The sequence below is a fragment of the Perca fluviatilis genome, chromosome 8 (assembly GCF_010015445.1).
Source record: "Perca fluviatilis chromosome 8, GENO_Pfluv_1.0, whole genome shotgun sequence".
In the NCBI taxonomy this organism is placed as follows: Eukaryota; Metazoa; Chordata; class Actinopteri; order Perciformes; family Percidae; genus Perca; species Perca fluviatilis.
Genome location: NC_053119.1, coordinates 29,263,896 through 29,285,629, shown reverse-complemented (window position 1 = coordinate 29,285,629; position 21,734 = coordinate 29,263,896). Strand labels below are relative to the sequence as shown.

The 21,734-nt window shown below is 39.7% G+C and overlaps 1 protein-coding gene and 1 pseudogene across 5 annotated transcripts in view; both read right to left on the bottom strand.

The window, feature by feature from the left end:
* Nucleotides 1-8,878: 8,878 nt before the first annotated feature.
* On the bottom strand, nt 8,879-10,207 carry LOC120564281 (annotated as a pseudogene).
* Nucleotides 10,208-13,927: 3,720 nt separating this feature from the next.
* mapk8ip1a (mitogen-activated protein kinase 8 interacting protein 1a) overlaps nt 13,928-21,734 on the bottom strand; it is a 37,284-nt gene continuing 29,477 nt past the window's right edge. For all 5 annotated transcript variants that reach the window (XM_039809579.1, XM_039809581.1, XM_039809578.1 and 2 more), the window contains 4 exons: nt 20,651-20,761; nt 19,465-19,535; nt 19,133-19,231; nt 13,928-15,952 (listed from right to left, as the gene is read on the bottom strand). In XM_039809579.1, the coding sequence (XP_039665513.1) occupies nt 15,880-15,952; nt 19,133-19,231; nt 19,465-19,535; nt 20,651-20,761 (354 nt within the window). In that variant the 3' untranslated portion in view covers nt 13,928-15,879. The remainder of the gene's footprint in view (nt 15,953-19,132; nt 19,232-19,464; nt 19,536-20,650; nt 20,762-21,734) is intronic.

Below are 21,734 nucleotides of genomic sequence, written 5' to 3'. Positions count from 1 at the left end.
ACTTAGTATTGCACTTCTATAAAGTTATTTGATGCAGCAGAGTCCAAGATATCCTGGCTTTTAGTCCCTGGTATGGGTCAAACTCCAAAAACACTGGATCCTTCATTTCCCCTAATGCAATCAAAAACATATTTCATTAGACCTTCTCTGCGTGGTCTTCAAACTCTACACCACCACCACCTTTTAATGTGTAGCACTGTCCAGATTACCCTGATGACATCACTGTGACATCATCAGGTTTCTTTTCCTCCACAGGCTTACTAGTACTAACCCTGACAAGTTAACAGACATGTATCTGTAAAATCAATGGAGTGTCTGTCCCTTTAAATCAAACATTTATTGGCATTTCTTTCAATCAATCACAATCGTCCACTGTAAAATAGTTGAGCGAGAGTAAACTCAGATTGCACAGATAGTCTAGCTAGCTGTCTAAATTTACCCTGCAGTGATCTGAGGAGCAATTAACCATAGTCCTCATAAATCCACCGGAGTTTAAAATTTCAACACAAAGGAAACGGACATTGGTGAAAATACATACATCCGGGTGGAATTTCCTGCAGCACCCGAGCAATCCCGGAAGTGGAACATTCAAGTACATAGACTAAGGTTACTTTGACTGTCTGATATCCTCTTATTGCATTGTTGATATGGCGCGTTTGCGTTTGGAAGTTTCTGGAAAACACTTGATTGTCAGGCTTACTGGCAACTTACTGGTTACACAATAATTTCAACTTTAAAAATAATTGCCTTTTCAAATGTAAACATCAGATTAAACACAGAGGAAAATGTGGAGAAGATGAGCTCAAGCACAACTAACCAGTCTTCTGCTGACTCTGCTAGCCTGGCCGGGGTCAGCGTTTTCAAATGTAAACACCAGAGTAAACCGAAAAAGGTGAAGATGTCGATCAGCTACGACCTATGGCTACGAACCCAGATTACATGGACAACAAGATCGTTCTCCATCTCTACATCATCAGAGAGGGCACCGAGGCAAGCGTGGAGGAATTGAACACAGACAGCGACTTCTCTGCTGGACATCCTGCTGGCCAGTGTAAAGGCGTCTAGTCTCACATTGCCAGACCGTCCTCCACAGCGCTGCGGAGGAGGGTCTGGCGAGTCAACACAGCATTCCGGGATGGGAGAGAGACGTGCTCTGGTTTATTGACACTTCTTTAAACCAATCACAATTGTTTTGACACGAAGTGCTGGATGCAGGTACTTGGGAAGGAACTTGTTTTGATAAAGGCAAGGCAAGGGGCAGCTTTATTTGTATAGCACATTTCAGCAACAGGGCAATTCAAAGTGCTTTACATAAAACATTAAAGAGCAGTTAAAAACAATTGAAAACAATTTAAAAACATTAATAAACAAATTAAAAACATTAAAAGACAAGAATAAAATTGATAGTGCAGTATAAGAATAAAAGTTACAGTGCAGTATAAGAAATTAAAGTTAATAGATTATTTAAAGAAAAGCAACATCAAAAGATAGGTCTTTAGCTTAGATTTAAAAGAACAGAGTTGCAGCGGACCTGCAGGTTTCTGGGAGTTTGTTCCAGATATGTGGAGCATAAAAACTGAACGCTGCTTCCCCTGTTTAGTTCTGACTCTGGGTACAACAAGTAGACCTGTCCCAGACGAACTTAGAGGTCTGGGTGGGTCATAATGCAGTAGCAGATCAGAAATGTATTTTGGCCCTAAACCGTTTAGTGATTTATAAACCAGTAAAAGTATTTTGAAATCAATTCTTTGAGGCACTGGAAGCCAGTGTAGAGACTTCAGTACTGGAGTGATGTGATCCACTTTCTTGGTCTTAGTGAGGACCTCGAGCAGCAGCGTTCTGAATCAGCTGCAGCTGTCTGATTGAGTTTTTGGGAAGACCTGTAAAGACTCGTTACAGTAGTCAAGTCTACTGAAGATAAAAAGCATGGACAAGTTTTTCCAGATCCTGCTGAGACATAAGTCCTTTAACCCTTGATATATTTTTAAGGTGATAATAGGCTGATTTTTTAATTATGTTAATGGGGGTTTTTAAAATTCAGGTCTGAGTCCATGACTACACCAAGATTTCTGGCTTTGTCTGTTGTTTTTAACATTGTCGTTTGAAGCTGAGTGCTGACTTTCAATCGTTCCTCTTTTGCTCCAAAAATAACCACCTCCGTTTTTTTCATTTAATTTAAGAAAGTTCTGGCACCATCCAGTCATTAATCTGTTCAATGCACATATTTAATTGTTGTATTGGGCTATAGTTCCCTGGTGATAAGGTTATGTAAATTTGGGTGTCATCCGGACAACTATGGTAACTTATTTTGTTGTTTTCCATAATCTGAGCCAGTGGAAGCATGTAGATGTTGAACAGAAGAGGCCCCAGAACTGAGCCTTGGGGAACTCCGCACGTCCATATTTGTATGCTCAGATGTATAATTACCTATAGACACAAAGTAGTCCCTATTCTTTAAATAGGATTCAAACCACTTTAGTACTGAGCCAGAAAGACCAACCCAGTTTTCCAATCGGTCAAGCAATATGTCATGGTCTACCGTATCAAATATAGCACTGAGATCAAGTAATACTAAGACTGAAATTTTGCCACTATCTGTGTTTAAGTGGATGTCATTAAAGACTTTAACAAGAGCCGTCTCAGTGCTGTGGTGTGGTCGAAAACCTGACTGGAAGGCATCAAAACTGTTGTTTAACGATAAGAAAAGGTTGAGTTGTTGACAAACCACTTTTTCTATGATTTTACTTAAAATGGAAGGTTTGATATTGGCCTATAGTTGCTCATTAGTGTCGTGTCTAGATTGTTCTTTTTAGGAGTGGCTTGATGACTGCAGTTTTCAGGGCCTGTGGGAAGATACCTGAGAGCAGAGATGTGTTTACAATCTGTAGAAGATCTGAAGCCAAACAATTCAAAACATTTTTGAAAACACCCGCTGTTAGAATATCAAGGCAACAGGAGGAGGTTTTCAGATGTTGTATAATGTCCTTCAGGTTTTTAAGGTTGATTGTATGAAATTGTGTCATGTTGGAATTTGTTTTGCATGCACACTGTGACAACACATATCCTGTACTTTGATATGGAAGCACTTACTGTTTGTCTAATTTTCTGAATTTTGTCTGTGAAGAAGGAGGCAAAGTCATTGCAAGCCTTGGGAGACTTCTGCTACTTTTATTAGAGGGTTAGTTAATCTATCAACAGTTGAAAAACAAAGCACGTGAATTATTATTGTTTCTGGCAATAATGTCAGAGAAGAAGGACCGCTCTTGATTATAAATGCGAAGTCTCTCTTTATAAGTGTTATAATGGACCTGGAGATTAGATTTTTCGCCAACTGCGTTCAGCTTTTCGACACTCTCTTTTTCTTCAATTTATAAATTTTTATTTCTCGCATGGTCTTTTTGACCGGAGACAGTTGGGAACAATAATCAAGAAATGCATTACGTAATTTTACAGTTGAAATTATCTACAAGCTCAGTGACTGAGGCCCCAGTAAGGGCGGGTGTAGAGGAGAAAAGCTGAATGGATTTTTCACTGGTGTTTTGGTGATATACCGTTTTCTGATTAACTTTGTTTGAACACTTTTTGGCACAGAGATAGTGCCGTTAAAGAAAACACAGGAATGATCAGAGAGAGCAACATCAGTCACCACAACCTTGGGAATGTTCAGACCCTTTGTGATAATCAAGTCCAGAGTGTTCCCTTATTGTGCGTGGGCTGTGTCACATGCTGAGTCAGTCCATAGCTCTCAAAAACACAACACAGTTCTTTGGTCCCTCTGTCCTGGGGTTGTCAACATGAATGTTAAAATCACCAGCAATAATTACACGGTCAAAGTTAATACAAATTATAGACAGCAGTTCAGTAAAGTCGTCAAAGAAGGATGCACAGTATTTAGGTGGCCTGTAGATATTTAGAAGTAGAGCTTGAGGGGAGAATCTTAGCTGAAGAGCCACATATTCAAAAGAAGCAAAATTTCCGTAAGATAATTGCGTACATTGAAATGAGTCATTAAACCAAATGGAGACTCCACCTCCTTTCTTATTCACTCTATTCTCACTCCATAAAACTAAAGTTAGGGGGCTGACTCAATGAGAACAGCAGCACTGTTATTATGGTCCAACCAGGTTTCAGTTAAAAACATAAAATCAAGATTGTGCTTGATAATAAAATCATTGATTAAAAATGATTTACCCGCCAAGACCTAACGTTTAGTAGGGCTAGTGTTAGTGCGTTTTCATTTGTTTGGGACTGTGGCTGACGAGGAATGGATGTTAAATTTGCAAAGTTTGCAGTTACGTGCTTATTCGCCTTTTTTTTCTATTACCTATCACAACATAAATTGTGGAAGAACCCTAATACCGCGAGGGCCCAGGCTTGTCTTGGAAAGAGTCATGAGTGCTACTAGGCATGCAGCCTGACCCGGCCCATATCAGTTAACGCTTGCTGCATTTTGCACACAAGCATCCTTATCAGTTTGGGGAGAAGGAGTTAGCCGCCGTCCTTGAGGGGCAGAGGTGCCTGCGCGTTTTCACGATGGGGAGAAGGAAGGGGGCATACTTGGTTCCAGCATTCACCAGCTGCTTCATCTGGTCAGTGAACTCCAACATGGGGATGGGGGAAGAGGGGAGCGACGTTTCCTTAAAGAGGTCCTCAAAGCTGTCGGGTTTCCAAGGGGTTTGAGGAGTGTTGGACGGGTGAGAAGGGGTGTTGAGATTTCCTCATCGCCCTTTGGTCTCCCATGGTTAAATCTTTGCTCAGGTGGGGGCTGTGGTGGCTCACTGCCGCACTTTGTTGTGTCTTCCTCTTGTTTTGGTTCATCTTGTCTCCGTGTCCTTGGCCAAGGGAGCAGATGTGTGGCGCAAGTAAGAAGTAGGCTAGAGGTGAACAGCTTTACTCCTGACTTGTTAAGGAATAGTCCATCTGCTTTAAAAAGATGTCTGCAGAAAATGTTAAAATTGTCAATGAACTGCAGAGAATGGTTGTTGGTACATGCAGTTGAAAGCCATCTGTTCAGTGCCAACAGTCTACCGAATCTCTCTGCGCCTCCTCTGACTGGCGGTATAGGGCCACTGATAAACACCTTTGGCATTTAGGGAGCTGACTGCGGTTCAGCAGATTCATAAAGTGACGATTCAGCACTTCAGACTCTTGCTTTACAACATCATTTGACCCTATATGCAGTATAATGTTCTTCACAGTTGGGTGTGCGTGCTATGATATCCTGGATTCTTTGGGCCAAGTCAGACACCATGTCTTTGGGAAAACAGAGTATTTTGGTGTTTTTACTGCTTTTTATATCTTTCACAGCAGAGTCACCCACAATCAGAGTTTGGGGCCCAGTTGTTAGCTTTCCCTGTAGCTTTTACTTTTAGAATTGCTCTCAGTCCTTACCCTGCTGTGTGACGATGAGACGTAATCCAGGTCATGTCGCAGGGTCCCTGCAGCAGAGGAGGAAATCTGTTCTTCACCTGCACACTACAGTTGTTGGGGAGGCATTTTGTTGCTGATTTTCCCTTTTGCAGCTGTCCACGACTGTGTCCTGCTAAGTACAGGGGTTTGAAGAGGCGCTCTGCGTGGTAATGCAGGCCCAGCCGGTCATATCACAAATCTCAGGGCGCGCTGTGCTCTGCCCGTTAGTCGTCCTCCCATTTCCCAGGAAAATGATTTACTCTTAGGCTTTGCACCAAAAGAGTTCCAGGGAGGACTGCCACTTGTTGATTTATTATCCGTTCCACAGCCCTCTTGTTTCTTTGTGGTCTTGCTGGTGCTAGTTAGCCGTGTGTTAGCATACTTTTGTCCATTGTTTTGGGTCACTGGTAAAGTGGTGTCATTTCCACATGATCTGTTCACTTCCACGTTTACTTCTAACCGGTAAATTTTGGTTTCCAGAACTGCAATCTTCTGAAGGAGTTTGTAGTAGTCCTCTATGGAGAAGGGTGGCATCTTGCTGCTAATTAGCTTTAGCTACAGTCACTTTAGGACAGGCTTAAGCTATTGGTAGTACGCCAACGCCAGAAAAATGTTCGCAAAATGACAGTAGCCTACTATGTCTACAAAAAATGTATAGTCCAGTGATTTATAAGTATCCAAGAGACGCTGCTCATAGTTTCTCTCAGAGGAAAAGCAAGATTATCAGCAGAAATATGCAAGCAGAAGCAGGAGCAAGCAGTAGAGCGTCGCCTGCACTGTAAGAAGCAGGAAATGATAACCCTATGCATGAAGGGAGGCGAGCTCCACTAAGCGCCACACAGAGCCCTCAGTGCTGCTGCAAAATAGCCTCTGGAAGGAACTTGTTTTGGTGCAACATGTGTACATTCAAAAGTTGTTTTAGTTGTGCAACAGAAAACGTAGATTGGACAGATAGTCTAGCTAGCTGTCTGGATTTACCCTGCAGAGATCTGAGGAGCAGTTAACCATAGTCCTCAGAAATCGACCAGAGTTTAGAACGCCAACAAAAAGTAAGTGTTTGGTAACGGACATCCGGCCAAAAAGAAGGACATACACGAAAATTGCCAGCGGCAACGGAAGTGGAAGTGGAATGTTGTGGATATAGACTAGTGAGCAGAGGCCTGTACTACGAAGCAAGATCAACATGTCCTGGATCTCTTTCAGTTATCCGGCTTCACCTAACCTAACAACCGCGGTCCCGCATAAGCTGTATCACGACGCTGGTTATCAACTAGTTCAGTCAACTCAGGTTTTTCCAATCTAGAGACGCGCGCGTTCACATAAAAGGGGCGGTGATCACGCCGTATGTCCAATCGCAAAAATGGACAAAACAAGAGCTGCATATTTCACACAGGAGGAGCAGACCATTATCATACAAACTTATCAGCAATTTAAACACATAATACAGGCTAAAAGCAACACAGTCGCTGCTGCCAAAGCAAGGAGGGAAAGCTGGCAGAAAATAGCAGACGCTGTAAATGCGTAAGTTACATGACTGATTGATATAACTGTCACAGGAGAAAGATCTGACCATAATTACACTTGTGCATTCCATAACGTTTAATTTGTTTTGCTGTATTGTTTTAGTTGCAACCCTGGCAGTGGAAAACGATCGTGGGAGCAAATAAAAATAAAATATAAATACATAATTCAAACTGGTAAGTAGCAGTAGCAATACTTGCACACATTTTAAGGCCAACAAGCACAAGGCTGAATTGCGGGATCAGTCCCTTTTGTAGGATATTGGTATACAAAGGGCCTATAGAACAATGAAATTGCGTGCAGCCAACAGGAAGAAAAATGAGGCAACGAAGACTTGAGGGGGCCCTCCTCCACAGCACTTCACTCCTGCTGAGGAGCTGGACCTCTCCAGCAATCAGGGTCGCCCCCTGATGGAAGGAGTGGAAGGGGGCATTTCTTCTGACCCTGGTGGCAGCAGCTCACAGACCCAGGCATATGTACAGGGTATGTGTCAAGTAATCTATCACCATGTTCATTCAACAATTCGTTATGAATATTGTAGGAGTGAAATGTATTACTGTGCTCTGCAGTGACAGGAGATACAGTGGTGTTGCTGCCACCACCACTGTAGTCCCACTGTGCCATACAGAGGTAACAGTGAAACTATAGTCATACACCAGTATGTATGCCATATGTGGTTGCTGAATATTGATCAAATAGGCCATTTATTTCCTCAGGTGGGTCCTAGATGATCAACACTGTGTTGCTGCTCAAAGCGTTTTGGGGGTAATTTTGGTTTTTACCACTTGCAACACAGTGGTGGCGTGTGAATGTGTGGCTGTGACTGTGTTGTAATGCTTGCTAATGGTGGTGGTCTGACATGAGAACAAGTTTAGTGCTATTTCAATTGACTAATTGATTAAATTGTATGGTGTTACTCAGCAGAGAGTACATTTCCCGGCCTAGGGCCTCCACTTCAAGGCCAACAAGACACATGGTAGAATGGCTAAACACAGTAGTCAAATGACACCTTCAACTCCTCCGGTGTGCCTTGCAAGGACAATGTTCTTTATTTGTTTCAGGTTGGAGCAGACAATGTAGGGCCCTATATAAGCGAACTCTGGAGCTGGATATCGAATATAAGAAGCTTTTAATAAAGAAAACAGGCTGGAGATAGAAAAGCTTGAGAAGGTAGGTAGTACATAATTGAATGTATAAATGACAAAACTTACAGTTACAGTGACATTCTTTTTGTTCTAGGAAGGACAAACATTTTTATTTGTTCTACATTTGTCTTTTAACAATTTTTCTTGTGGCTTTTCCCAAGGTTTTGTTGTGACTTTGAGTTTTTGTGGGGTTTTTTTCAATGTCTATTTATTGTGTTTTCAAACACCTGTTTAAAAGTGAATAAAAATCCAACTTCAATGAGTAGTGAAATGATATTTATTTCACTTGTGAAGAGATTGTACAGTACTACATGTTTTTCTTTGAAATATTGTGGTGGAAGAAACCCAAATTACTGATATGGAAATAATTTGAAAATGGGTCAAATCGACCAAAGAACAACAGAAGGGGTGAAGGGGAGACACCCAGTGATAGGGATAACATATACATGATCGGTTGTAATTATATTAGGTCAACTATTGTTTTCATTACTAGTTTCCTGTAAATGTATGTTTGTTTGAGCAAATTATGAATTAAGTTGTAAAATATGATTACATTTGCATACATTTCCAGGATGGAAATTAGAACATTGGAATAAGACTGAATGACAATCCTTGTTTCATTTTGTCAACATATTAGAATCCAAAGTTCTTACGCTGGGCACTTTGGATATCTCCTTTTTACCACTCCATTAATCAGAATATGGTGGCAACAGCCAGTAAAGAAAATCCGTATAGCTCAAATGCTATGGAACCAAAATAGCCCAACTGAATTGTAAAAAAAAAGAAAATGTTTTAGTCTCCCCTTAAACAAAAAACTGCTCTGTAATTGCCTCTCTCACGGCCCTGCCAGTAGGGTAGTCAATGGTGATGGGGTCTACCACATCTGGGGGTTGCTGGCTGACAGGTGGGGCTCTCTCCTTTCGTATTGTGGCCACATTGTGGAGCACGACACAGGCTGTCACAATTTGACAAGCCTCGTCCGGGGCCACTCGAAGGCCACACAGGCAGTTGAAGCGTGCTTTCAGAATGCCAAAGGTCATTTCGATCCTCACCCTTGTTCTGGTAAGGGCCACATTAAAAGCATTCTGTGGCCCTGTGTTTGGGTCAGGATAGGGGGTCATCAGAAAGGGCTGGAAGGCGTACCCTCGGTCCCCTACCAGCAAACCCCTGAAGAGCCCTGAAGATGAAAAGTGATATTAGCATTATCAGTATTACAAAATCCAACATATTACTTGCAATTGCCATACCTTGCTCCAATCTGTGGCACAGTGCAGACTCCCTGAAGATCCAGGAGTCATGGACAGACCCAGGCCACTTTGCCTCAATGCTGGTAACCAGACATTGATGGTCACAAGTCATCTGCAAAAGCATCTTGTGTTAAAAGTCCATCCACATAACAGCATTAAGTGAGGGAAACATCAATGTGAATTAGAAGGACTCCTCCTTTACCAGTATGACCAAACGTGTAGCCTGTCCTTTATGCTTTACCTGAACGTTGATGCTGTGGGATGATTTTCGAATAACGAAATCGCCTTCATTCACCCCCAGCGGTGCAGAAATGGGGATATGGGTGCAGTCGATGGCACCAATTACCCTCGGGAAGCCTAATGAGTAGCCTATGGTTAATTTCATATGCAACGGTGAATATCATGGTGCCTACATTATTTATGGATGAAGTTTCAATTTAAGTGAATATTTACCTGCTATTTCATAAAAGCCCTTTTTTATTGTCTGCTTAGGCAAGTGCCCTGGGAACACTACAAACGCATTTAAGTGTGCTGTTAAATCACGCACCACCTTGCGGATAGTGCAGCAGACGGTGTCCTTGCTGAGGTTCTCCGCATCACCCACACTGTACATGTATACCCGTTGCAAAATTGCGCAGCGCTAAGCATACAGTCTGTGGGACTGTAAGCGCATGGCTTCGTTTTGTTGCTTTGGCAACATATGGCTCAAGAAGGTGACAGAGATAACGTAATTCCCTCCGCGGAGAATCTATATCTTTCATACAGATAGTCATCAGGGAATGACAACGGGTTTTGTCTATCTCTAAATGTTCTGGCTCTTCTGAGCGCACCTCTCACTATCCGCACACCAAGCTCCACAGGATCTTCTAAGAATGGTGACGCCATTGTGATCAAGAATGAATGAGTCAGTGGACGGTGCTTTTATACCGGTTGATCTCTGATCTCCAACTTAACCTGCTCCCGACCAGGTTAGGCGTTCAGCATGAGTTACCACGGCGATTGAACCTGATAACAAGTGATCCACCTTCGTGATACGGAAAATCCTGGGTTGAACCTGAAGTTAGCTCGCTAATGCCAAATCCTGCTTCGTAGTACAGGCCTCAGGTGTCTGAAGGTGAGCTGGGTGGCCTTGGGTAGCCTCTGTGCGTTGGTTTTGAGTGGGATGTCGGGAGCTGTGGTGTCCTTTCGCAGAGACTTGGCTGGATCCTTGAGTGCAAAGAGTGGGGTCTGGGTTTCCTCTCCCAGGGTTATTTTTAGCGTCAAAGACTTCATTTCCTGCATTCTGATACACTTTTATGCACCAATTTATTGTGGGAATACCTTTATTTATCCTATGAGAAGGAAAACACAGATGACATTCAAAATAGATCAAAAATATAATGGAATATAAAGCAGTAAGGGGGCATAAGGGACCTGACAAAAATAAAATAGGCTACTTATATTTGTCTTAAATGTGCGGTGAAGGGAGGATACTACGCACACAATACACACTGCGCTCAGCGGGTCGATGAAAGAAGAGAAAAGTCTCTCTGCATGTTCTGCAGTGTTAGCTTATATGTGTCCCGGCCTTAGTTACTCAACCCCATATTTGTGAATACAAATATCTGAAGTGAAAGTTCTGCCACATAACTATGTTGCTGCGTTTCATTGCACATTTTTAAGTGGGTACATGGAAATCCTGCTGATTTTTTAATTTGTAACAATAATTAGTAATTTGTGTTGATCATAGTGCCTGCTTTGGACAAAAGCGGTAGTGTTTTTACCATGTTTAATTTCCTTCTTTTCTGTGACGGCCCTGCCTCATTATCAGCCATAACTACAACAGATAACTTCTCAAATAAAATTGAATACAAGTAGGACTATATCAAGAAATCTACTGCTACCTTTTACCTGGCTGGAAACAATAACACAGGCTTTTCCGGTGTTATACCGAAATCTGTGACCAATCAGAATGTGAAGAAACGCTGGAAAAATTGGACCGGGGCAGAGGCATTAGAAAAACTAAATAAAAATAGCGTTCTTTTCATTGTTAGTCTCGTTTGCTGTTACAGGTCATTTATGATCATCAGATGAAAAATTAATAATATAGTAACTTTAAGTGCAGTTGTAAATGTGATTTATTGACAAGAATAACCACCATCATTATCACCAATCTGTGCATCTTCTGTGTGTCTTCATTAAACAACATCGATATCATGCGGTGTTACACCCAGGTTTTGTTCAAACCAACAGCATACAATAATAACTTCTATACAAACATACAGTATCTATACAGGATATAAGCTATATTGATGAGTCATGTACAGTAGATCCCCATGGTTTTTAGAATCACAATAGTAGAAGACATAGAAAGGACACTTTCTGGTGGATCAGAACAACTTCCTGTGGTGCACCTTAGATGGCTGGCATGGAAATAAACATGTAGCGGATAATACACTACATGAGGACGTAGGTTTTTTTTCTTTCTTCCATTGTGCCCTTGATTTTAATTCACTTTAGTGTGCTCCTGTATCAAAATCAAGCAAGACTTCAGACCTGAAATGTGTAATCCAACATTAACATTTCTGTTAAATGTTATGAATTCAGTGACAACTAAGACAATGGCTGTCGGAAAGGCAACTAATGGGATTTTTACTTTAAAAAATTTTTGATTTTTATTTTCAGACAGAGGCTGCATGCCTTGTATTGATGTTTAAGTATCTTTAACCATTTTCATGCCAAAATGTTCAAGTGTTTAGCATTTCACCCTGCATTTCCATCCTCCCTAGGCTAAAAAAGCAGTAAGATCATGGGACAAAAACTCTTTCACAAAAATCTCAGCTAAAACTATTAAAGCTTTAGTGCGTAACTTTTTTTTATATTAATGAACGTCCGTTACATTCAAGCCATTGCCAAATTAGTTGATACAAAGCTTATTAAGACTATCAGCTCCACACAACACTCTCTGTATTTCTCAGTATGGCTATGTTCAGAAGATTGTGTCAACTTTTCCGCGCAGAAACTCGAGTGAAAATAATTACCTCTTCTGAAGAGTCCATTATTTTTTTTAAATCCTCTGTGTCCTCCTTAGCTAGAGGAGGGGTGGGGGCATGTGCGTGACTAGGGAAGGCTTGTATCATGTGGATGCAACAACAGTGGTGTTGTCATTACTTTGAATTCCTCATGGGGGCGACAGAAACTATGCACTATAGTGCTAGTACTAATGTTAACTATTATCCTATTCATGAATTCTATTCACACATAGATGTGCAAAATCTCACCAAAATGTTGCATAACATAATCTTAGAATAACGTCTTCCCATAGAAAATGGGCGTAATATTGACCAGTTCTGTACCAGGTAAACCTTGGTTGGCCTAATATCAGGTCTTTGGGGTCCCAGTTAAATTTTTTAACATTCCATGGCAGCCATCTAGGTGTACCAAGTCATATCCAGCTACAAGACTACTCATATGAATGAGACTGGCTGTTGTACAGTATGCATTTAGATTCAGTGATTGGAGACATCTGAAGTCAACAGTTAATACAGAGGACAGTCATCATCACTACGCCAAAAAAATAAAATAGGCACTGTTTTTCGAACAAAAAATATTTCAGGCTTCATTTCCATTGACTGTACCTGCTCAAATCTGTTTATACTATTACAATATAAAGTTCAACCGCTTGTGCAGAGGTATTCCAAATGTCTGGAAATCCCAGTCGACATTTTCACATCGTAGCAGTAGCAGCAGCAGCAGAGAGAGAGCAGAAGCCAATAGGCAAGTGTAATTTACATAAACTTCTGGTGTACTTACAAACTTTCCAATCCATTGTTTTATGAGTGCATAACCTATTTGTACTAGTGTAGAAGTTTGGTATCATTTCGGGCATTATTAGTGGGGTCATTTAAGAGATACAAACGTGGATCCATTAGCGCCTGCACTAAGCTATTCAGCTGATCATGCTAACTCGTCCAATGTTAGACCCAGCTGAAAAAAGCTTCTGGGGGGTTGTTTGGCTCGAGGTCATGGTGCAAAGGACCCTAGGGTGAAATTACTCCGAACCATCACTTTAAGTCTCTTTGTTAACATAACCAAGTCAGATTGTGGGTCAGTTTGTGAAGGTAAGTCTTCAAAAGCCATGTTTAGTATTTCCTTTTAAAAATATAAGCTGAAAAACTGGAAACAAATCCTCTGCCTTATTAGAAGTAAGCATTTCCATGCTGACTTGACCCCAACTTTGATCCTAGATTTGAGCAGGCAATGCAAATGAAGTCTGAGGCGAATAATGTGGACAGACATGGACATGACTGTACAGTGATCCACCATCCCACCAGTTTGTTCTTTTGCACACATACTAAATTGCACAGCGTCATTTGGGCCTTGTTATTACACAGAGTTAAAGGAAAAATATGTAATCTTTCAACCAGAGAAGCCCGGCATAAAGGGTTTGTAGTTGGAACCACATTTGGAAGAAAATAAACATCAAGCAGCAAATGAAGAAATTAGGCACCTAAACAGCACCTCCAAAGGTCTTCAATAGTAGATTGTCAAGTCTGGGGGTTATACAATACAGAATAATACTTTCTTTTATATATCTTTTTTATATTTTGGAAACATCAGTCTGTCCTCATCTGTGCAAAGAATAAAAAGGAGGTCCATTTTTTTTTATTGGATGTTCTTTTAAAGCACTGTTTTTTAAACTGTTGGGGGAAATTGTTGCTAATAAGAAGCCCTTCTTTACAGTAGAGTCAAGGATGAAGCTGATTTAAAGACAGAACATTTACCTTCTTATTATAAACATGCAGTTTTGCTTGTTCTTAGATTTTCATATCTTAAGTGTGTTTGTGGTAAGCATAGCTGCCTTCCAGGCTGTTGACCTGGTTTGGTTTGGTTTGATTCCAGGCCCTTCAACACCCAGTGGGTACTTGCTTACCCAAGTAAGCAAACTGCTCATGATCACTAACATTGCTGACTTATGTATATTGAACTTTAGAATTTCATTTTGTTTAAAAGGATTACTGTTAAGTAAGGGAGATGCTCTTCTCCATTGCACTCCCATGTAATCATTTAGACAGGTAAAATAGATATATTAAATACATATCTTACACAACTTGCTAGGTTTTGCCACTTTTCCTACTACCTAAATTAATACAAAATTTAATTTCAAAATATGCAAGACTTCTAGCTAAATTTTCCTTTTATTCAACATACTGGTTATAGAGTTTACAAACCGAAATTAAAGATTGAGAACTTTTTCTGAATGTATTTAGTGTGCTTAACGTTTAATCACGTGACCATCAATATGAGTACAAACCAGTCGCTACAAGTAAAAATGGGCTATGATGAAGTTTGTCTAATGTAACAAACTAGAACTCAAGCTGATATAGATTATTTTTAATGAAGTGCATCCATCATGCCGTGACATCAAATATGACAACAATTCAAAGATTTAAGTATTGTTGCAAGGAACCTTTTTTGAATTGAATTTGTTTGTTTTTTTACTTTACTGACAAATCAGTTAGTTTATGAAATGTCAAAAATAATGATAAAGGCTTATCATCAAGTTCCCAGAGCCTAATGTGATGTCTTTAAATTGTTTAACTTGTCTGACCAAGAGTCCAAAAATGCAATTTCCAATTATATGAAAGCAAAAAACAGCATATCCTCTGATTTTAAAAGCTGCAACCAATAAATGTTCAGCGTTTTCATTGTTATCCGTATAGCAGGGCTTTCCATATATCAGTGTCATACAGTTGGTCCAACATTTTTTCCAGACTCAAATATCTTGACAAAAATTATATAGGCTTACATGAAATCTTTTAGACATTCATGTTCCCCACAGGATAAATTGTAACAGCTTTGGTGATCCCAATCTAGTTTGGTTTATGGCCAGATACCTGCAAACTAATGACATTTCCATTAGCCTCAGCTGTACTTTGTGTTTCTATTGCTAATTAACAAATGTTAGCTGCTCACATGGGAAACATGATCTGCTAAACACTGTCATTGTGCACATCTTAGCATGCTTAAATTGGCATTTACAGTAGCTTAAAGTACTACTGTGCCTAAAAAACAGCTAAGATGGCTGATAACTTGTTTTTTGATACATGACTCAAATGGTTTATTAATTACCAAAACTGTCACTGGTAAATTATTATTTATTTCAGCACTGGTTGCAAGTTAAAAAAAATGGACGCTATAAACATTCTGTCCTTAAATTAACTTCATAGTCCTGAAGTTTTACAGCCATTATCTACGTGTAGTTACATACAAGTAATTTTAAACCATAAAATATATCAATATCAGATATTTGTATTTGAATTTGGGATAGTTTATGTTACATTTGTTCCCAGTGTATGGAACATTTCATGTGATCTTATCCATCCATAGAGGTATTAATGTTGGCACATGGCCAAAGGAAAAGGAAAGCTCGCTGTATCACTGGATGCAGGTAAGAAAGGAAATCCACCATGCAAGTACTCTGACAAAGATAAATCAGTGGTCCAGTTTGCTGTGTAAGACCAGGCTTACATGCACATAGTGAGTATTCAGTACATAGTGTGGATGCGGGAGAGGTGTTATTCAATGAAGATGTCTTCAGTGGGACAGGAGTAGCCAATGTGCTCCTTGTAATACTGCTGGAATGCCCTCCTGTGGGACATCAAAGAAGAGAATTAGAAAATAAAACGACAATACAGTGTTAAGGAATTATGATTCCTCAAGTTTTATTATTTATCATTTGTAAATTTTTCTGTATACATTGTGTTCAAAGCTGTCTCACACTGTTTTATGAGCTGTGTTATTGAGATGCAGTCAGAGGGCCATGTAGAGGTTTTGTTTACTGTGACAGATGCAGGTACATTCCTGGAGCTATAGACCTTTTTCACGGCAGACATGTTGACATGTCATAGCAGGAAAAGCACAGGTGTATTCAAAACCATTAATGATGGCTGCATTCCACTTAGGAGAGGTCCTGGTGTTGTGCATGCTGACTCACTGAAATAGCTTACTGGGACACTTGATGGAATTGAGCCATCGTTAAGGTTATCAATTTCAGCTGTGCTTTTCCTACTATGACAAGTCAAAATGTCTGCTGTGAAAAAGGTCCATAGGCTTGGAACAATGTATAGAAATCTGTCAACTGAGTAAACATATATGACCACTAAAGGAAAAGCAAAATATATTAAATTGTATGGAGACATGCAAATGCTTGTCATTGGTTATTGAGCATGGTTGTTATAAAGGAATATTTCCATTGGTTTTAAAATTTTTTGCTGCTTTCCAATGAGCTTAGACTTCTTGTTTTGTGAAAAGTATATAATCACTGTTTCTCTATGTTCTTTGGGAGCTGCCAGGGAAAACTGAACTGATAAGACCTTGTGACTTTTCCTCTGTAACTCCCCTGTGATTAATTACAGGGGAGTGCCCGCCCTGCCACACCCTGTAACACCCTGCAGTGCCCTGCTACGCCATGAACTACTACAACTACTATTTCTAGTCATAGTTCCATTATCTTTATTGTGACTCTAATTGCTACTGTTCATCACACCCCCAACCGGCACCGTCAGACAACCGCCCACCAAGAGCCTGGGTCTGACCGAGGTTTCTGCTTAAAAGGGAGTTTTGCCTCACCACTAAATGCTTGCTCTTGGGGGAATTACTGGAATTATTGGGTCTTTGTAAATTATAGAATGTGGTCTAGACCTACTCTATCTGTAAAGTGTCTTGTTATGATTTGATACTAAAAATAAAATTGAATTGAATTGCATTACATAAAACCTTTGCAATATTCACCTTTAACCATCTCTGTGTTTCTCTGTGCTTAGTGTTCAATTATTGAGTATCTCAGGAGTGGTCAGAGAATCTCTAAAACAACCGATAATAATGAAGCATAATAGATGATACCATGCACTTGTTTAGTTGTATTATCATCTACCACTCTCTTGTTTGGATGGAGCCCAACTCTGTGTATCCAAAAGACACCAAAGGATGATATGAGGTGACAGAGCAAGATATCTTGACAACTACTGCCCAGACTGACATTATAGATATTAAAAATAGTTTCTTTTGTCTTTCGTATTAGTAGTAGTAAAAGTATTTATTTTAACCTTTAATTAAGTAGAAGTAGCAATAGCCAATTGTAAAAAATATTCATCTACATATATTCCTGCATTTTTAAGTATTATTAGCAAAATGTACTTAAAATCAAAAGTAAAAGTACTTGTAGAGTAATGTTGTAGAGTGCAGAGTTTTATGTTTGTAAAAGATTATATTATCTGAACATTGTTGCTGATTCATTAAAGGAGTATTTTACTGCTTTAAAAGGGGTCTGTTCATGAAACTGGGATTTCTATGCAGTAGAATGGTGCAGATATTTGTTTTTTAAATTGGTGCTAAATGGTCAGAGAAATAGAGTAAAGGGGCTGTGGAATGCCCTTTCACTCAATCGGTAGAAAATCTACAATTACCAGAATGCAATGCGCCGCATTGTACCAATAAAAGCTCCCGCTGGTTGGTAACGTAACACGAGCATGTCACAGAACCAATATGGCGCCTGGCTGGTAACAAACAATCTCCTAGTTCAGCCAAATAGTGCACTAAATATGTTTCTGAAAACATTTTAGGTGAGAAGTAGGCAATACAGTTACAGAATCTTGGTTTATATTTGTTTAGCACTGTCTAGTTTTACAATTGAATCTGAGTTCGGCCTGAGTTTGAGAGAATATATTATATATATGTATAGCATTGTAATGCTGCACAGTCAAGAAGTTGATTGAAATACTCTTTACACTGTTGTGTTATTGTGTTTATTTTATAAGCTTCATAGTTAATAAGTTAATAATCACACGTTTTGTATGAGAAATCATAATAAGCAAAGTAACTAGTGCTGTCAGTTAAACGTGTTATTAACGGCGCTAACGCAAACCCTTTTTAACGGCGTAAATGTTTTTTAGCACGAAATTAACGTTCTTTTTGGCCTAGCAAACTTTGTAGTTTTTTTCACATGCTGTTGCAACAACTAGTAACGTTTGAAAAACTACAACACCACACCGGATCTAGCTAGACCGGAAACAAAACAACAGGCACGCCACACACACTTATTTGGGCTTGCGAGCTGGCCAAAGAGTAGTAGGCTAACGTTAATTTTGAGTGGATGGTGAGCGCGAGAAGCTGAAATGGATTCCAATAAGATTCTGAATGGAAAGTTTACTTTTAAAACGTTGCCAAATCATTACAAGACCAAAGTGATCTGTGTGTTTTGTCGTTGTGAACTGAGCTATCATCGCAGCACGTCCAGTCTGAAATACCACTTGATGGCCAAGCACACAGCTGATGCAAATTCTCCAGCCCCTCGTCAAAGCCAGGCGACAAAAGCACAAAGCAAGCCAATCCGCTTTTCCATGTTGATAAAGCATTAAAATGAGAAAAAATAATGGGACAAAAAGAAATCAAGGGACATTTAGAATAGATAAAAATGTGAGATTAATTGCGATTAATTGCGAGTTAACTATGACATCAATGTGATTAATCGCATAATATTTTAATCATTTGACAGCACTAAAAGTAACTATAGCTATAAAATTAATATATCCTAGTAGAGTAAAGTAATGTGGAGCTAGTACAGTATTTCCATTTTTAAGTGTAATAGAGTTGAAGTATAAAGCAGCAAAAATGGAGCCACTTAAGAGGAGTACTTGAATAATTTGCAAATTACTTTCCACCATTGGTCCTGAGCAGAAATGTATATTCACTTGTAAACAGAACATATGTATAAAATATTCAAGATAATAGAATATAATACAGAACACAATACAAATCAATAGGTCTTACCCTACAGACTCAGCCAGAGGATGTAATGTTGTCTCTGACATCATCACATGACAGGCAAAGCGCTCTTGGTCAGGGTGTTTGGTGATGATACCAAAATACCTGTAGTGCAGTAATTAGCATTACTCAGGATACTTACACATTAGAGGTTTATTTACAAATATTTGTTGAGGGAAATCTGCTGTAATAAATGGAGCACTATGCTTACATTTGTGATCTTTACATCAGTCATCAAAATGTAATGGCACATAACAGACTGTGAGAATAGGCACACTTTAATATAGTTAATAAGTGTGGGAATCGACTAGATTAAATAATCCCTTAATCTGACTCACTTGCTGTGTTTTGGATGACAGCCACAGAATGAGATGTTCTTCAACTGGAAGAAATGGAAACACTGGTCCCCCTGAACGAGACAGACACAAAGAGAGAAATGTAAAGTTTGAATGATTTAAATCCAGGATTTCCACGTGGATTATTTATCCAAACTGGCAGAGTAGACATTAGGGCTGCACGATATGACCTAAAATCAAAATCCCGATTAATTGCACATTTTACCTCGATAATGATAAATGTGAAAAAAGAATTGTGATTTGACAACGGACACTGTGTTTTTTTATTTTTTTGTATAAAGTTTTAAAAAACGTCTTTTGCATGATAAAAATGTACATATGCTATACAATCTATTTCTGAACTGCTAACCAGCAAGTTGCTTGTGGAGAGCTACGTGACACATTAAACTATATTGATGAGGACCGGCGAGTTAAATCGCCCGTCCGAGAGTATACCAGGCAGACACACAGCTGACAACCTGCAGGTGGAGGCGCTGGAGACAGGCTTGGACATAAACGCCGCAGACCACTGTGGACTTGTGTCAGTCCCGCAAGCGGTTTCAGGAAAGTGGCTGCATGTGTCCGACAAAACAACAAACAAAACATTGGTACAAGCCTACAGCTGTCCGCGGACACAAGTGCGGAAAGTGCGTCAGAGCCTCCCGGACGGGTGAACTGAGACTCTGTTCACGATCCGTTAACATTTAATTTCATTGTGCTGGCTGCCAAAAATCACCACTTACTAGCTAATGAATTAGCCTGAGTTAAACGCTAGTGTTTGTGTGTGTGCGTGTCGGCCCGCCCCCGCATTTGGCGACTGCCGAATGTTAATTTTGGACCCTGCACACGCGGTAGAATGTTTTTAAGGAGAAAGTAGGCCTACCAACAGAAATAAATTATTTAAATTATCGTCATGGGAAAATACGTCGATAACAGCTTCAGAATTTCAATGTTGATACTTTTTTGATTAATCGTCCAGCCATAGTAGACATCACCATCACCTTTTTTTCTTGTAGTTACTGCTAATTGCCACTATAGAGCGCTATACACCTAACTACAGCAAAGTATCTTGTTTCCACCATCATAATAACCTGCTGCAGGTTTTCTATCAGCTGAATTTGAAAAGGTGTGACACTTACGAAGGACGGAAGGTAGATGTGTGTATGTGTAGATACAGTAGTGCACGTACCCTATGAGCAGAGTGACACTGGTCTTGGACACTGATCTTCACACCTTTCACACTGACTTCCAGCACACAGGTTGAAGGAGGCTGACCTGCTAACCGCCTGTTACACGCCACCTGTTCACACAAATAATCAGTAAGTCATTAAACATACATGACCAGGTTTAGTCAAAGATATTTTAGGCTGGTCTGTAGTGTTAAGCCAGTCTTGATTTTGAGTTATAAAACTGCAATCCAAATATTTTAGTTTTATAAGCTACATAAAAAAGGAAGAAAAGGGCAAAGAAATAAGAGGATCCTTAACATGTTAAATAGTTGTAGGCAACCCCCCAGGCAGACAGAAATGGTTTAACCCTACAGCTCAGCAGCAATTTGGGAACTTATGACACTCACCCATTCAAACTGGACAAGTGGCCAAATGGCTCAGAATCATGCAAAACATGTTGGCAATGTGTTGTCAACGCGTTGTTAGCGTATTGTCAACGAGTGAAAAATGAAAGTGTTGACAACAATTTAACAAAACGTAGACAACACGTTTATGTTGTTACATGTTGACAACACATTGTCTACATGTTGTTAAAGTGTTAGTAATCCTGTATATTTGAACTGGATGGCTTTCCATACTCCTTAAAGACATTCAACTTGTTCACATGAAAAGTACCAGAAATAGTTGTGAGCTTCGCACAGCTGGCCAATCACAACGTGAAGTAGGTGTGAAGGATAGTTTGTCAGTTAGGTAAGGAGGGAAAGTTTTTTGAGACTGCAGTAACCTAAAATATATGTATAATAATTAATATGAATTAAAGAAAAAATACATCACTGAGGATATTGCCACTTGTTTCTTTTGCACAAACAAACTATTCCGAGCCTACCTAGTGAGGACAAACCACGATTTTAATATTGATTTTAGACTGAAGGAGGCCAGATAGCCGAGTAAACTTCTGATAGCGCTTCCTTGCTCGCCATCTTGTCATGTCAGTTTGGTAGTTTTCTGTCACCCTGTTGGATCGACTTTGCGATTTACCCATTCATTTTCAAAATTACTTTTTTTTACCAAGTAACACTTACTTGGAAAAGGGTTCAACTTTGT